Source organism: Polypterus senegalus, chromosome 7 (assembly GCF_016835505.1).
Source record: "Polypterus senegalus isolate Bchr_013 chromosome 7, ASM1683550v1, whole genome shotgun sequence".
NCBI classification, from domain to species: Eukaryota; Metazoa; Chordata; class Cladistia; order Polypteriformes; family Polypteridae; genus Polypterus; species Polypterus senegalus.
The window spans coordinates 26,770,886-26,790,141 of NC_053160.1; the positions used below are offsets into that span (position 1 = coordinate 26,770,886).

Below are 19,256 nucleotides of genomic sequence, written 5' to 3' on the forward strand. Positions count from 1 at the left end.
GTAACCCACTGAAAACACGTTTTAAAAAACACTTTTGCGTTGGACACAATGCTGCCAAATGCAAGGCAGGCTAAATACTTTGCTCAGCACAAAAACAGGTCACTTTTTGACCACTAAGTAATATATGGCTGTCAATACCGAAGTAGTAAGCATCCAAACTAACCTTTAATTGAGCAAACCTGATTCCAATGCCGTTTATCGGCCTTGTATGCTTCCCTTACATTTGTCTTCATAGACTCGTTATGTGAAGGCTATTGAGGACAAAACTAAAAATATAAATGCATTTACCTCCACAGAAGGACACAAAAGAACTGACAAAAACACATAAATGAATGCTCCGAGCTCCTTAACCTATGAAGATTAGCAAGCCTATCGGTGTTTAAGAAATCAACTGTCAAAAGCAATAAAGAAATGTCACTTCAAAATTTGATTACAGGACATTTACTGTAAACTCTAGATTTAGAAACTGATGATTACGTCTACTTATGAGTGCAAATACTGCCCATTAAGATATCTAAATTCTTTTCATTTTATTATGAAAGGACTGGGAATGAAAATATAACCTATTTGTAAAGATCCAGTTATCCATTTTATATACAGCCATCTTTGTTAAGATTGCTGGATTACAGATGCTGCTTCAGCCACACTGAGTGCAAACCAGAAATCAGCCATGGCCAAGAAAAGATCTCAAAGAACAAACTCCTGCACAGTTAAGCTCACATTCATACAGCAATAGGGTCTGGCGGCAAATCTCCACAGTCACACTCCACGGATATCGCTGTGGACCGAGGACATTTAGCATCCCTTGCATATGTCAGTGATGTTACACAATACATCTGGCCATTTGCATCTTTCTCAGCACACCCACTTTTAAGGCGTACCTCAAGCTTCATTCTCATAAAACATCCTTACACGACGACGATGAAGATTAGTGATGTGGGACGGTTATTTAACTCATGAATAATGATGATGACTGTCGAGTAGGTATGTCTTACAGTGGACGTGTCATGAAGTACGACTGGCTTATTTAAACCATACAACGTAAATATGAAATAATCCACTTTGCTGTTCAGTGGAGCTCCTAAATTGTGGAGGTGCCTTCTTTCATACTTTCATACTTCAACTGTGAAATGAACATGGCAGCCAGACACAGGTTCAGCAAACAGATGTATACCTATCAGGAACTACCTCAAGCACAGGTCAGTGAAACAGTGTGATGGTTTTGCTCGGTACTTTCAACAAAGTATGAGGTTATTAAAATCCAAAAACAAAAAAAATATTTAAAATTACAAAATGCCTTGAATGATAAATCCTCTTGCTATTTAATATTATTATATATAACTAATAAAATGTTTTATTGGCGAATCTTAATTGGCCCTAGTGTGTGCTTAGGGTAGATTTCAGTGTGTGTGTGTGTGTGTTCACCCTGGGATGGACTGGCGCTCTGCCCAGAGTTTGTTCCTACCTTGCACCCTATGCCAGCTTGGATGGGCTCCAGCAGACCCCTGTGACCCTGATCAGAATAAAGTGGGTTAATAAAATGACTGACTTACTGACTTTAAACAATTATTACCTAATTTGTAGTATACCTGGCTAGAACATAATACCTGTTTCACTGTACACTTGGACCTTTTTAACGATGTTATTCTTACACTTATAAAGCAGTAACGAAAATCCTTTGGTTCATAATAAGGTGCATAATATAATTAAGAGATATATCAGTATTTACATGAAAATGAATTTTCCTTTTATCTTTAGGCTTTTTTAATTCAAAACTCTGAATTTAAATTTTAAAATAATTTGTGCTTACAGAACTAAAATATTACAGATATAAACTATTTATTTACCTTACAATGGCTTTTAATAAATACACACAATTGTTATTAGTGTGGGTATTGTTCTATCAAATCCCACTTGTCTAGACTTAAGCAAACAACTATAATAAATTTAGCCTACTATATTCATCCATTAGTTTAGAATAAGAAGATATCACCCAAGTGACTAAACTACATTTCTATAATAGAGTTCTTTAAAGTTTTGAATGATGTTTAAAAAAAAAAAAAAACATAAGAATTTTGTAACAATTCAATATGTTTATGACTCGAGCAAAGACAGGTTAAATGCCATTGTTAGGATGAGATGCACTGGTGCAACTGGCCGTGGGGTTTACAAATCACTGCCTTAGTCCCAAGGACCCATACATAATCTCTATAAACTTTACTCATTATAGCTAAGCTTTAGAATTCTAAAAGAGAAAAGTATAAAATCAGTATATGCTTAAAGCTGCACATAAAACATTCATGGCAGGAAAGGACTCCAGGATTACTCTCTAGAAACCAATGCAGAAGGGCTGTCAGATGGGAAAGTAAATTTAACAAATCTGTCACACCGTGTCCTCCTCGGTTCAACACTGCTTGTTATACAAGAGTAAGTCAACTGTTACTGTGTGAAGGTCATAAACATATCAATACTAATATAATACTCAATAACTCAAAAACAAAATTGAATGGAAGGCCATTTCTAAATACAGTATATTAAAGTTGTGCAGTATCTTTTCACACTACACAAAATACCCAGATCAGCTACAAGATTTGTGGGAGAAAATATCCTAAGCGTCTATTATTTATTACACATGCTTATTAGTTAAGTATATAATAATGGCCCAGCCTAGAGGACAAAGCACAACAAAGCAAAGCAAAAATGGAGCCAGGCTGAACAGTAGGTGATCTGTGACTAGAAGGAATGTAATATTTCTGGACGACACACTGCACTTATGAGTGTCTACCAATAACGTTGAGACGCAATGCACGCTCAGAAGTAGTCAAGTCATCCTGATTTCCACCCATTTACAGCAAAGCATAACACGAGCCGTAGTACACCTTCAGAGAAATTACAGAACTTGATTTTGATGTAAGAAAGAATCTAAATTTACTGGCAGCCTTTACTTCTTCAGGTTGCAGAGAATGAACTATTGAATGCATTATTTTTCTTCTTATGAAATACAGATATTGTATCAAGCAACAGTTGCTTTGCTAAGTAAAACATTAACTTTCCAAAGCAATGCCAAATTATGGGCCCTTCAAATAAATATGAAATAAAACTCTAACTCAAATGCTGTATTCCAAGAATTTGAAATACACAAATATAACAACATGATTGTGAGATTTAGAAATGCTCCCGCTAGGATGGGTGTAAAGTTCATTGCTATGTACTCACAATAAGATGCTAATGACTATTTTCTTTCTTGACTTGCAATTTACTTTATAAACTTTGGTTCCTTTGAAGCTCTCAGGCTGGAGACTTTTCTATGTCTTCAATAACCAAATAAATCACAGATGGCCAATCTGCATGTCTTCAGTTCTTGGAAAGAAGACGTGTGCAGGTAGGCAAACAATGTATTATTTATGAGCAGCAAAACTGAGACAAGAACATATAGTGTGCATATAGTCTCAATTATGATTTAATGTAGCTGAATATTATTAAAAAAAGACAAAAACAAATCACAGCACAGTAAAAAAAAAAAATGTACATGAAAGTGGACTGGTTTTATCATTAACAACCAATAAATATAACAGCCTCAAGTGTAGCAGCGTTGCTTTTGTTTTGTCCGTGCTATTAATTATCTTTGTCGTCTGCTTATTCATTTGTGAGACCTTTATTTTTATATTTAATAATATCTGACATATCAGTCCATATCATCTTTGATTTTGGCATCACACCAAGTAATTTGTAAATTTTAATGAACACATTTCACTTTCATAATCTAATGTTTAACAAGTGTTCACTTTAAATCTTACACTGTATTTACACAGTATATTCTGTATATAAGGTCTGCATTCTTTTTTTTACTTCATAAAGATCAACACTTGCCCTTCATTTAAATCAACAGTGACCGGTACTTTATACAACTGACACAACCATTTTCTTAAACATTTTACCACTAACCTGTTTATCTGAAGGCGTATAAAACCAACAAGAGCAAGTAGCCATTGTTGAGCACGTGTAAGAGATACAAAAGGCACTTTCTATGTCAATTTGTATAACTGAAAAAATATAAATGTAAGGTGGGTTTAATGTTATATTAAGAAATTTCATTCAACATTCATTATATCTACAGTTGGACTAGATATACCAGTTTGTGCTGAAGATGGTGTAAGTATATTGATTACGGTTAAAATACTGGTGTAATTAATTTTGAATATATGCAACAGGGGAATATGGCAAGCTTGTGCACTACAATCTAACAAAAGCCTCCTTTCTGAATATTTTCTTTCTAAAAATAATCTCTTATTACAATCTACCTATAAACTTAAAAAGATTTATTGCCACAAAAGTGCTTTGAATTACCACCTTCATTATTCTAATAAAGAATATATATTCATATTTATTTTTAAAATATTGAAAGGAAGAGTTGATTCAGAAACAAAATGAAAAAATGGGTGTGGCAAACTGGAAACTCAATTATATGGTGAAGTTCATACAAGAATAGTAAACCTTTTTTTTCATTTTTACTGAAGATTACACACAAAGCAGCATATTAATTACACATTCCTGACCTCACTGACCAAGGAAGCAATTCCACCAGACAATTTAAAAAGAAAACTTCAGAAATATGCAACTTATTTTAAAGGTTATGTGAGAACTAAAAAACACTGTACGCAGACTCAAGTGCTTTATTCAGCAGCAAGCTGAAATAAATGGCCCCGCGTCATGATGTCTTTCAGGTAGTACAGTGCCTTCAGTCTATAACATGCAGCAATCTGTTGTATGCCCTGTTGGTTAGGCTTGTATGCATCACTGCACCCTGTTGGTGGATATCAAACACTGCAAACACAACTGTGACAACAGTTTGATTAATAAGTGTCGCACAAAAAATTGAGTATAAAAGGGATTTTGTTAGGTGCCACAAAATGAAGAAGTAAAAGCTTGAAAATGGTTTAAAATAAAAGAAGAGGACTTCTAATAAAAGCCTTGTTCTTCAGCCACCAGCAACCTCATCCTTATTTCTCAATTTTAATGGACTGGATGGACTTACATAGTCAAATAAACAAACGATTGAGAATATTCTTTAAATTGAAAAAAAAAAAAAAAATCTGGAACAGCACAATTTTTTTTAGTTTAGTTCTTTTTTTGTTTTGTTAAAGTTTCCTAATTAGTTCTCCAAAGCCATATCACTAAATGTGCAAATTGAAATTTTCCTCAAAATACAACTCCAGATTTAAGCATTCACTTAATATGACTAAGGCAAGCTGGATGAAAAGTGATAAAATGATTGTACATATATACATAAAAATATAAATATCTGTGTGTGTGTGTGTGTGTGTATATATATATATATATATATATATATATATATATATACACACACACACACACACACAGTGTGTATATATACTTATATACACATATACATGTATATCTAGATATATACATACACACACACACATACATACATGTATATATCTAGATATATAGATATATACACATACATACATACATACATATAAATAGAAACTGAATATTCAAATTTCTTTTGATTTTATTTTACTGTATTTTCTTATGACTTTGAGATCATTTAAAGTGAATGTTTCTATTGCCACTACAGTTATAATGATAGGAGTATTTCCGGTCCCTTGGATACATATTTAGCTCAAGTAGAAAACCACAGCTAAATCAGTGCAACTAAAAATTATTTAACGAAAGTATACATATTTTGTGGAAAATGCCTATGAAGTTACAGTATCAATAAAACCCTAATTTAAGGGTTCTTTCTCTTGTTTTAGTAAACAATGCCAATAAAGGATAAAAAAAAATCTTTGAAAATATTGTCTTTCCAATTCCTAGCACAGTATGATTAAATATTTTACTTCCTGTACTAGTAAAAGGAAAAAAATACTGTGAAACAAGCTTAGGCAGATATATAATAAAACACTGTGATTTGACAGTTTAACTCAAGTAACCCGCTGTCTGCTGTAAGTCATTGAACTCGTGCACATGGGTCACCATTACATTTTGGCTTATGATTTGAATATAGTATCTCAATATTTTTAGTGGCCCCCCCATTTACACAATATAAACAGATTACAAATGTGCAAACGATAAATTTGTGAAAGTGATCATCAGGACTTGACCTTTAGAAATGAAAATAAAAACAAAGTTAAATCCTCTCATTCAGACCCAATATATGTCAAACAGATGTTTACTAAAAACACATAAATAAAGCTGGCTGTCGAGTACTTAGTTTTCCCAGTCAGTGCATGGCAAGCTTTCATCTTCAGATTCTGACTCTGGCGATGCCTCTTTAATTCGCCGCAGTGCTTCATGAATGCTACGAGTGAGTGGATCTGTGGAATCTGGAAGTTCTCCCAAGGAGTCTTTTAGCTCTTCACGTTGTACCTTCTTCAGTTTAACACCTTTGCGGATCTGTGCCAGAATATTGTTGCTATCATCTTCTTCTGGGGAGGGTGGAATGGCACGTTGTTCTACTTTGCGTAAGTGAAAACTGCCTCTTTTCAAGGATGCAAGCACTTCATCCATTGGTGAGCTTACTGTCAAAAGAACAAAATATAGACATTTGGATTTAAACACACTTACACTGGACCATTAACTATATAAAGGGCATGTGAACACATAAAACTGAAAAGTCATTTTGGGGTTTTTCAAACTAATAAATTTTGTAAATTATTTTTGATCAAAAGATACAATAACTGTTATACTTTGCTTTCAGCAGCAAAACAAAATAATGTATCTTTCATTTACTAATACATTTTCTATTCTTGTTTATACAATTACAGTAAAATGAGAAGGATAAAGATGACATTCATCAATGCAGGATACTCTCTATATACTTGCCTTTTAAAAAGCTTCTTTTCATCCTAAATTAAAGTTTCATCAGTGGCACTTTCTGGCCTTTATGAGTTGGCAATACAAGCTTGTGATCTCAAACGTCTTCTTAGTATGTAATGATGTTCTACATTCCTTATTCATGGGTTTATTTCATATGTATACCATTTTTGTTGTCCATCTTACCTGTTCAGATCTTTTCAAAAATCCCTTTAATAAAACTGTTTCTCCTTACAAATGTAATAGACTTAAACTGACCTGGAATGCCTATTGAAATTATTCTGGATCAACTCCATTAACGAAAAGTTCTGATTAATTAAAAAGGCATTCTATTATCTAAGTCTAACAAAAAGAAAATACTTTCTTTTCATATGTTAAATGATCCTAAACTGGAAGGGCCAACATTAATGTATTTGCAAATAAGCACCCCTTCACAAAGCTACATGCTAGTAGCTTATAACATTATCTTGCTTAATCTCAAGTTAATTATCATTCAAATATGCATTATGAGGGGTAAAAGAATGTGATGTGGAATTCATTACAAGCAGGAAATGTTTCTCATTTACCCTTTCATAAGATATTGTAAACAGGGAAAGATTAAGGGGAAAGGGAGAGTGTGAGGGAGTTGTCACCTCGGACCCCATGTTAGCAGTGGGGGACTTTGTATTGGTATGGGCAGAGAAGGAGAATGAGGCTGGCTGGGAGAGACGGGGGCAGTGGAATTAAAGTGCAGCCATAGCTGAACACTCAGTTTCAGCCACTGTGTAACCAATGGTCTTTTTAAGGCGGTCTCCAGCATCCATGTACCAAACAGGTTAAGAACCACTGTGTTAGGCTTTAACTACAATACATTACATACTGTTTTATGCACCTATTGTAGAATATTTTGAGCTATGTTTATTTAAAAACTACGTGAGACAATTACCTGTACTTTGATAATGTCATTTTATTCTATCCAAGAAGCCTCAGTATAAATTCTGACTATTTCACACCTGAATGCCGAAACAGGAGAGGCTTTTCATTATCACCAGTGCGTTTTGCTATTGAACTCCTGGCTACACTTCTCCACAAACAGCCAGATATATAGGGGAATCATAAGGGATGGGTTTAAACAAAAAGTATCTCTTTCAATGGCAATAAAAGTTTGATATATATTCAGCATTGCCACTCATATTAAATCAAAAGATAAATTTCACAGGATCCCTATGTTCAAAATTAACTTAAATAACGGTGTACTTATCCTAGTGAATAGTGCTGCAAATCATACTAAACTAGAACATATGGTAGAACTCCCACGTGTCTGACCAACATGCAACGTGTCACTATGCTTGGTTGCCATGAAAGTAGCAATCAAAAACAAGAACTGTGATAAAAGTCATCTAACTCTATTTACTATCAGAGTTGAATATCACTAGTACATTTGAAATGGCATAATCTACACTTATTACAGTACTGAAGTAGCCAAATGCAACTATTATTTATGAACATAGTAAAAACACACTAGTTGCTTAAAGGTAAAGGCAAGTTAGTGAAATCAAAAATCAACATGTGATGTAAACTGAATGGACAAAGATGACATTTAAGACATGCTACAAAGAACTGCATGTAAACACAGGAAAACAGAAGGAGAAAAATCAAACCATGATTACCTCTTCTTTTTTGTGATGCTTCCAATGCACTAGTTTTCTTTAGTTTTTTTCTTGCATTCACCAGCTGACTACTGTCAAAGAGTTGGGCTGAAGGTTGGGGTTTAAAGTTGTCTGAAGCATCAGTTTTTGCTGAACTTGCTGACTGCATGTCACTGACATTAGAGACATCTTCACATGGAGGGGGTGGAAGTGGGGGAGGAGGAGGAGGAGGAAGGTTTGGGACAAGAGATTCACAGGCTGCAGCAGGTGAAGTATGCACCAGAAGATCTGGAGGTAGGGAAATAGGAAGACAGACCTCCGAGGGTGTTGCGAATGGGGTACTTTCAGGAGGTAATGAGGTGGCTTCAAGCTCCACTGCTCCAGCTTCTTGCAATATTCTACAAACTGCTGGTTCAGCCGAGTCTTTCACTTCTGCTGTATTCTCAGTTTGTACACTTACTGCCAGAGACTGTGGCTGATCTGAACTGCCGACAGCAGTAACACTACTACTTTTTCTTCTTGAAGAAGCAAGCCTCAGTCTGGTTGATTTTAATATGACTTGACCAGGATAACGCTGCACAAAAAGAAATCAAAGATTTTAAACTTCATTATAAGCATCTAAAGTAAACCACATACTTTTAAAATATTACATACTGTAGCTTACAAGCTTTGAGGAGAGTTATGACTCAGAAAACGAGTGAAAATCTCCTAAGTATAACACTAATAAAAGGTTATGTTTCTACTTCTTTCATTTTTTTTAAATTAATTCATTCAAATTGTACATAATTTTATTTTTTTTAATAACTTGCAGCTGTCATTATCTTATACAGCACTATAAAATCAGTATATGAGGTGTCACAAAACTCACATTTCATTTATGTTAAATACATGCAATACTAGATTTAGAAGAAATACATAAATATTGCGAGGGTAGCATGGTGGCACAGTGGTAGCGCTGCTGCCTCATAGTAAGGAGACTCCCTGCGTGGAGTTTGCATGTTCCCCCCTTGTCTGCGTGGGTTTCCTCCTGGTGCTCTGGTCTCCTCCCACAGTCCAAAGACATGCAGGTTGGCTGGGATTGGCTCCAGACATTTTTGAATGTTTGTCCCTGTGATTTAATTGCCATAGTAAAAGCTATTCTAACGGGAAACAGTAAACGTTTTAATATGAATGGCATATCAAGATCTCCTTTGGTGTCGGTGTCCAATGTTATCCGCAGAAGATGTACTACATTACTTTTCTTGTTGCCTGTTAAAAATTTTTACACGTTAGAATTGTTTGACCAATTTTGAATACAACTAATCTTGCCCTATTGCATAGCCCATCACTCATACATAAATTACGTAATAACATTACGATACATTGTTCTGTTCTGTATATTGTATTGTATTGACCCCCTACTTTTGACACCCACTGCACGCCCAACCTACCTGGAAAGGGGTCTCTCTTTGAACTGCCTTTCCCGAGGTTTCTTCCATTTTTCCCTACAAGGTTTTTATTGGGAGTTTTTCCTTGTCTTCTCAGAGAGTCAAGGCTGGGGGGCTGTCAAAAGGCAGGGCCTGTTAAAGCCCATTGCGGCACTTCCTGTGTGATTTTGGGCTATACAAAAATAAACTGTATTGTATTGTATTGTATACATCCTTCTTTCAACAGTAATTTGGCCTGTGGAAGACCAGACGGTGTTAATGATTGTAGATATTCTAAGGAATATTGTAAGTTGATGTTTTCATCACCACCGACTTAAAAGTGAGGAAAACATAAAAATTTATAAGAGCTGAGAGCGCAGGAACTGTATCTGACAAAAGCATTCACACGAATGAGAGGTGACAGGACCGTTGGCGTAGGCCATTAACTGGAAATGGTTGAGTGCAGTGCGGGACTTGGAAAAAATCTCTTGGTAATAGTCTCGTCTCAAGATTTTCTTTTATAATAGAGAGACGAGCAAAGCCATTGAATACTCTATCAATAAATATTTAATACATGAAGAAAAGTCACTATAAAATGAACCCTAAAAATAATGGTCCCTTATTCATGGGCTGCAGATATAACATTTTGCATCAAAATACTGTTGATGTACTGTCATCTATTTTTAACAAATCAGAACAGTCATAGTTGGATCATGCTTATGGAAAATTTTGTCCTCTCTCTGCCTAATTCAATACCACAGACAACAAGCACATTTTAAACTTCTTACTGCATTAACTAAAATACCAACCAAAAATATGAACTAAGGGTTAAATACTGTTTGTTAAAAAGAAACTTCTTTCTGAAACTTCAGTTAAGCACTTAGTTACACAAGTAACGTTGCTTCCAAATTTTTTTTTTTTTTTTAAGTGCTTATAGTATTAAAGATTAATATTTTGAGTCAAAAGCTACTCCGAATATTTCCTTTTGTATATATTTTTATATTGTGGTTTACTCTGTTTTTAAATTAAGATTTAGTTAAACATGCTGCTGGTTGTCACTTTTGCTACACTATATTGTCCACCTACATGCCTACATAAATCATGTACTGGCAACACAGACCAACTTGAAGACTGAACACCTGTAGTGGGATAGTTTGGCCCGATACAAAAGGCCAAAGGATCATCTTAAACTACTACTGATTTATGAAAATGACACTATAGTAACATGAATCTGTATCATTAAAGATTAGCAAAGCAACCCTATGCAGAATGCTCACTTGAATATTTTTTCCTCTTGATCTTATTCTTTTAGTCATTATGTATGGCTTGTGATCAAAGGTGTCAACAGAGATACAGACTGAGTGTCAAACTAAAAGCTTTATGTGAAGGCATTAACTTTCACTTTACCATGAAAGTCTGAAACACTGTTATGAAAATTACCACGGCTGTTTGTTACGCAAGGTTTTATGGGATGCACAATGTTAAATTTGTCTGCAGTTCCTATGGCTCCTTCAATATTTGTTTAATGTCAAAGAGTTGACCTACTCTTCCACAACCAGGATGGAATCTGTGTTGCTCCTTCTGGATCTAAGGTTTAACTTTCACATAGAGTGTCCATCCAACCTAAACTTGCTGAGCTGTCAAATGCTTAGCCAAGACCTCTTGGATGCTGCCAAAAATTCAACACCCATTACCTCATCAAATTATTCCACATTTTAAACCTCTGTTAAAGCTGCTAGTGTTTTGGTCTAATAGTAGTTCTCAGTTAACTTCAGAAACCTTCCAGCTAACATTTCATGAAGCACTTTAACTTGACTTCTCTTTCAACTAATATCTACCAAGGAGTTCATTATGCAACTTCGAAACTCCTCCGAGATGGATCTTTCATCCACAAGTACAATTTTTAGCTATATGACACACAGCCATGTGCTTATGAGTATCTTCACACCTCGGTATCTCCTTTGGGGAAACAATAAATTAAGAGAAAGGATACCCACAGCGTAGTTAATGTTTGGTATTGAGGCGATTGGTATCTGGAAATTTTTCCACCTTTCCATAACTTATTTTCCATGCAGCAGGAATATTTGCTTCATTGCTAATCTACACATACTGGTAATCTGTTCTTGCTCCTCACGAGTAGTGTGACCAAATGGTGGCTCTTCTCTGGTCTGTGCATGTCCAGGCTATGTGAATCAACTAACAATCAGGCACTAGCCAACATTCACCAAACCTCAGACCTGGCCCCAGGAGCGGGATTTATTTCAGGTGAGGTTTGTTTGGATTTGTAGAGAGTCTCTCTTTTGGAATGTTCTTTGTGCTGTTCATGCCTTAGAAAGATTTTCTACCGGGAACACAAGGCTCCCAAAAAGTAGTTGTAAGGATCTTTGAGTCACATAAGCCCCTCCACAATGCCATTTATAATTATTATGACAATAAATGCAGAAATATATTTGTTTAGTTTTATTTAAAATTAAAAAAAAATGTTTTTGTTTTCACATTATTTGATTATTGTTTATTAAGAAATGTACTTCTGTTATCAAAATTACATTTAATTCAAAATTAGCCATACTGGCCAGTATCTATACTAATAAAAGGCAAAGCCCTCACTGACTGACTGACTGACTGACTCATCACTAATTCTCCAACTTCCCGTGTAGGTAGAAGGCTGAAATTTGGCAGGCTCATTCCTTACAGCTTACTTATAAAATTTGGGCAGGTTTCATTTCGAAGTTCTACGCGTAATGGTCTTAACTGGAACCTATTTTTATCCATATACTGTAATGGACTGCAGCTCGATGGCCGTGAGGGGCGGAGTTGCGTGTCACATCATCACGTCTCCCATGTAATCACGTGAACTGACTGTGAACGCAGTACGTAGAAAACAAGGAAGAGCTCCAAAGGGCACTGAAGAAAAAACGCATACAAGCATATTCATAAGTGCAGCTACTGCGGAAACAAATCACGGTGTAAACCGTAAGTTTAAATTAAGTTTATAGACACGCTCCTGCAGCCGTTTGTCATGCCTTCGACGAATACTTTATTCGCGAGATGCAAGTTTAATAAGAAGACACGAGGTATAAACGAGACTTTGGATCACTTTGTAATGGAGTTAAAATTGCTGTAGCGACAAAATTTTAAGTGCCGGGTCTTAGCTTACATTAAATAAAGCCGTGGACATTTAAAAAGGTTTTCTTTTCTTCTTAATAAAAATTTAAAAGCAGTACTTTGTCGCTGCGAAGCACAGGGATTTTGCTATATACAGTATATGTACTGTGTGTACAATGTATATATATATATATATATATATATATATATATATATATATATATATATATATATATATATATATATACACATACTATAAATATATAGTACAGGCCAAAAGTTTGGACACACCTCCTCATTCAATGTGTTTTCTTTATTTTCAAAAAGTTCTATCTTGGTCTCATCAGACCAGAGAATCTTATTTCTCACCATCTCCGAGTCCTTCAGGTGTCTTTTAGCAAACTCCAAGATAGAACTTTTGGGCCTTAATTCTAAGCGGTATGTGTGGAGACAACCAGGCACTGCTCATCAATTGTCCAATACAGTCCCCACAGTGAAGCATGGCGGTGGCAGCATCCTGCTGTGGGGTGTTTTCAGCTGCAGGGACAGGACAACTGGTTGCAATCGAGGGAAAGATGAATGCGACCAAGTACAGGGATATCCTGGACAAAAACCTTCTCCAGAATGCTAAGGACCTCAGACTGGGCCAAAGGTTTACCTTCCAACAAGACAATGACCCTAAGCACACAGCTAAAATAACGAAGGAGTGTCTTCACAACAACTCTGTGACTGTTCTTGAAGCCCAGCCAGAGCCCTGACTTAAACCCAATTGAGCATCTCTGGAGAGACCTAAAAATGGTTGTCCACCAACGTTTACCATCCAACCTGACAGAACTGGAGAGGATCTGCAAGGAGGAATGGCAGAGGATCCCCAAATCCAGGTTTGAAAAACTTGTTGCATCTTTCCCAAGAAGACTCATGGCTGTATTAGCTCAAAAGGGTGCTTCTACTAAATACTGAGCAAAGGGTCTGAATACTTAGGATCATGTGATATTTCAGTTTTTCTTTTTTAATAAATCTGCAACAATTTCAAAAATTCTTTTTTTTGTCTGTCAATATGGGGTACTGTGTGTACATTAATGATGGAAAAAATTTAATTAAAATGATTTTAGCAAATGGCTGCAATATAACAAACAGTGAAAAATTGAAGGGGGTCTGAATACTTTCCGTACCCACTGTATGTATGTGTGTATATATACATATACATATACACATATATATATATACATATACATACAGTGGTGTGAAAAACTATTTGCCCCCTTCCTGATTTCTTATTCTTTTGCATGTTTGTCACACAAAATGTTTCTGATCATCAAACACATTTAACCATTAGTCAAATATAACACAAGTAAACACAAAATGCAGTTTTTAAATGATGGTTTTTATTATTTAGGGAGAAAAAAAATCCAAACCTACATGGCCCTGTGTGAAAAAGTAATTGCCCCTTGAACCTAATAACTGCTTGGGCCACCCTTAGCAGCAATAACTGCAATCAAGCATTTGCGATAACTTGCAATGAGTCTTTTACAGCGCTCTGGAGGAATTTTGGCGCACTCATCTTTGCAGAATTGTTGTAATTCAGCTTTATTTGAGGGTTTTCTAGCATGAACCGCCTTTTTAAGGTCATGCCATAGCATCTCAATTGGATTCAGGTCAGTGCTTTGACTAGGCCACTCCAAAGTCTTCATTTTGTTTTTCTTCAGCCATTTAGAGGTGGATTTGCTGGTGTGTTTTGGGTCATTGTCCTGTTGCAGCACCCAAGATCGCTTCAGCTTGAGTTGACGAACAGATGGCCGGACATTCTCCTTCAGGATTTTTTGGTAGACAGTAGAATTCATGGTTTCATCTATCACAGCAAGCCTTCCAGGTCCTGAAGCAGCAAAACAACCCCAGACCATCACACTACCACCACCATATTTTACTGTTGGTATGATGTTCTTTTCTGAAATGCTGTGTTCCTTTTACGCCAGATGTAACGGACATTTGCCTTCCAAAAGTTCAACTTTTGTCTCATCAGTCCACAAGGTATTTTCCCAAAAGTCTTGGCAATCATTGAGATGTTTCTTAGCAAAATTGAGACGAGTCCTAATGTTCTTTTTGCTTATCAGTGGTTTGCGTCTTGGAAATCTGCCATGCAGTCCGTTTTTGCCCAGTCTCTTTCTTATGGTGGAGTCATGAACACTGACCTTAATTGAGGCAAGTGAGGCCTGCAGTTCTTTAGACTTTGTCCTGGGGTCTTTTGTGATCTCTCGGATGAGTCGTCTCTGTGCTCTTGGGGTAATTTTGGTCGGCCGGCCACTCCTGGGAAGGTTCACCACTGTTCCATGTTTTTGCCATTTGTGGATAATGGCTCTCACTGTGGTTCGCTGGAGTCCCAAAGCTTTAGAAATGGCTTTATAACCTTTACCAGACTGATAGATCTCAATTACTTCTGTTCTCATTTGTTCCTGAATTTCTTTGGATCTTGGCATGATGTCTAGCTTTTGAGGTGCTTTTGGTCTACTTCTCTGTGTAAGGCAGCTCCTATTTAAGTGATTTCTTGATTGAAACAGGTGTGGCAGTAATCAGGCCTGGGGGTGGCTACGGAAATTGAACTCAGGTGTGATACACCACAGTTAAGTTATTTTTAACAAGGGGTAATTACTTTTCACACAGGGCCATGTAGGTTTGGATTTTTTCTCCCTAAATAATAAAACCATCATTTAAAACTGCATTTTGTGTTTACTTGTGTTATATTTGGCTAATGGTTAAATGTGTTTGATGATCAGAAACATTTTGTGTGACAAACATGCAAAAGAATAAGAAATCAGGAAGGGGGCAAATAGTTTTTCACACCACTGTATACACATTTATATACATATACATATACACATATATATATATATACATATACATATACACATATATATATATACATATACATATATATATACATATACACATATACATATATATATACATATACATATACATATATACATATATATATATATATATATATATATATATATATATATATATATATATATATATATATATATATATATATATATATATATATATATACACACACACACACACATTATTAGGAACACCTGTTCAATTTCTCATTAATGCATTTATCTAATCAACCAATCACATGGCAGTTGCTTCAATGCATTTAGGGTGTGGTCCTGGTCAAGACAATCTCCTGAACTCCAAACTGAATGTCAGAATGGGAAAGAAAGGTGATTTAAGCAATTTTGAGCGTGGCATGGTTGTTGGTGCCAGACGGGCCGGTCTGAGTATTTCACAATCTGCTCAGTTACTGGGATTTTCACGCACAACCATTTCTAGGGTTTACAAAGAATGGTGTGAAAAGGGAAAAACATCCAGTATGCGGCAGTCCTGGGCTTAAAATGCCTTGTTGATGCTAGAGGTCAGAGGAGAATGGGCCGACTGATTCAAGCTGATAGAAGAGCAACTTTGACTGAAATAACCACTCGTTACAACCGAGGTATGCAGCAAAGCATTTGTGAAGCCACAACACGCACAACCTTGAGGCGGATGGGCTACAACAGCAGAAGACCCCACCGGGTACCACTCATCTCCACTACAAATAGGAAAAAGAGGCTACAATTTGCACGAGCTCACTAAAATTGGACAGTTTAGGACTGGAAAAATGTTGCCTGGTCTGATGAGTCTCGATTTCTGTTGAGACATTCAAATGGTAGAGTCAGAATTTGGCGTAAACAGAATGAGAACATGGATCCATCATGCCTTGTTACCACTGTGCAGGCTAGTGGTGGTGGTGTAATGGTGTGGGGGATGTTTTCTTGGCACACTTTAGGCCCCTTAGTGCCAATTGGACATCGTTTAAATGCCACGGGCTACCTGAGCATTGTTTCTGACCATGTCCATCCCTTCATGGCCACCATGTACCCATCCTCTGATGGCTACTTCCAGCAGGATAATGCACCATGTCACAAAGCTTGAATCATTTCAAATTGGTTTCTTGAACATGACAATGAGTTCACTGTACTAAAATGGCCCACACAGTCACCAGATCTCAACCCAATAGAGCATCTTTGGGATGTGGTGGAACGGAGCTTCGTGCCCTGGATGTACATCCCACAAATCTCCATCAACTGCAAGATGCTATCCTATCAATATGGGCCAACATTTCTAAAGAATGCTTTCAGCACCTTGTTGAATCAATGCCACATAGAATTAAGGCAGTTCTGAAGGCGAAAGTGGGTCAAACACCGTATTAGTATGGTGTTCCTAATAATCCTTTAGGTGAGTATATATATATATATATATATATATATATATATATATATATATATATACACACACACACACACACACATACATATAAATATATATATACAAACATATATACATATACACACCCACGTATATATATATATATATGACAGCAACACTCATAACAGTGACAAAACAATTACACTGACAATCATGTTACGTTATTTTTAAAATGTATCCTATTCTTTTTCATAACTTCTTTAACAGACTACTTCTCCGCTGCGAAGTGCGGGTATTTTGCTAGTTATAGGATAACTATTGTCAATAAAAATACCAATAAAAACTATTTCACCACTAATGGCTGTCCAAAGCAGAATGAAACTGAAGACACCCTCCAACGTATCTTTTCCCCCCTATAGGGTCTGGTGTCCAGTTTACAATAACTACCAATCCTGATTATCTAGTGGCTTTTAATTGCCCTGGCAATTGCCTTGAAAATTTCACAAAATATACAAACTCTTGGCAAGCAAAGAGTTTGGATACATTCATAAAGGGACAGCTGCAGAAAGCTACATTGAAAACCTGACCAGGCCCTTACCCTAAACAAGACATGTCCCTGAGGAACACAAAAAAATGACTCACTGTCCTCTTATCTTGCATTCAAATTATGCCTGTTGATTCAGGTAACTAAGGCGAATGGGTTTAGTATTAGTTTTTTATATGGAGCAACATCAAATGCTTTCAGTAAACACTGAACAACTACTTACTTTTCATTTTTTACATCCTTTCTTGATTGTTAAAAAAAACAAAAAAAAACCAACTTTTGAATACTGTGATTGTCTGGCTTTGTGCTTAAATCTAGAATTAGAAATTTAATTTCTGAATATTGTGCCTATTATTTGATCCAGCACAAATGAGAATACCTCACTATCATAGGCTATAAATTCTCTATCTGAAACATTCAGCAAATGATCAGTACAGACCAGAAGTAAACATTAGAATTTACAGAAATACCATGATAAGCGTGGATAAGCCAACCTTTGAATTTTTAACCAAAATACCCTAAAAATGCATCACCCAAAGGCAAGCCAGACATGAACATTAAAAATTTCTGCAGCTGTTTGTATAACATTGTGCAAATATGTACTCCAGCCATCTGGTGACAAGTAGTGAAGAAGCAGCCAATTATGTGTGTAGTATGCAGTCAAGTGAAAAGAACTGAATAAAAGTTATAGTTATGTGCTGAGCATTAAACTTAACATTAAATGTAATCCTCCCAGTTTAGGATCACAGTGGTCACTGCAGCACCACTGGGTGTAAGGCAAGAAGCAGACCTGGTACACTGGACTTTTGCAGGGCATAGCAAATCCAGTAACAGAATCCTAAAAATAAAGTATCAGTTTAATTTATTTATTTACTATAGATATTTTGAAACAGTGTGATCTGGTGGTAACAGCAGCCAGTTTTTATACTACAAATATTTGGGGCTTGTGTTAAGAATAGATAAAAGGAAATGTATGTTATTTGTTTCACAGCACATGAAGGACTAAACATATTTATAAAACACTAGAAAACCATAAAATCTGGTTATGCTCAGGTCTCAATTAACACATTCTGGTCAATGAAATGTGCTGTTTTCATACAAAAGAAGAAAAAAGTAACATAAAAGTAACAAATTGTTTATAATGCATTATATTTTATAATAATAACTACAAATTTAGTTACTGGTTTTTGTAAGTAATGGAATGTAACAAAGTTACTTTTAAAAGTATTAGTTCCCCAACACTGTTGAGACATGATGGGCTTTAATACTTTGTCACACTTGGAGTGCGACTGCAGTACTACTGTTCAAACAAACCAAGCGCCTCCTATTTCAGGAATTTCTCTTTTATGTATTCTTTTAAAACACTTATATTAAATATTACTTGAGCATCAACATTTCTGCAAATTGATTTAATAATAGCCTATATAATAAATTTTAAACTAATTTTGAATTCTGCCTCTGGTAACAATAGAAAAACAC

At 35.8% G+C, this 19,256-nt stretch overlaps 1 protein-coding gene across 1 annotated transcript in view; it reads right to left on the reverse strand.

Moving 5' to 3' along the window:
* Positions 1–5,532: 5,532 nt before the first annotated feature.
* jmy (junction mediating and regulatory protein, p53 cofactor) overlaps positions 5,533–19,256 on the reverse strand; it is a 108,150-nt gene continuing 94,426 nt past the window's right edge. The window contains exons 9-10 of the mRNA XM_039758381.1: positions 8,493–9,045; positions 5,533–6,548 (exon numbers count right to left, since the gene is read on the reverse strand). Of these exons, the coding sequence (XP_039614315.1) occupies positions 6,238–6,548; positions 8,493–9,045 (864 nt within the window). The 3' untranslated portion in view covers positions 5,533–6,237. The remainder of the gene's footprint in view (positions 6,549–8,492; positions 9,046–19,256) is intronic.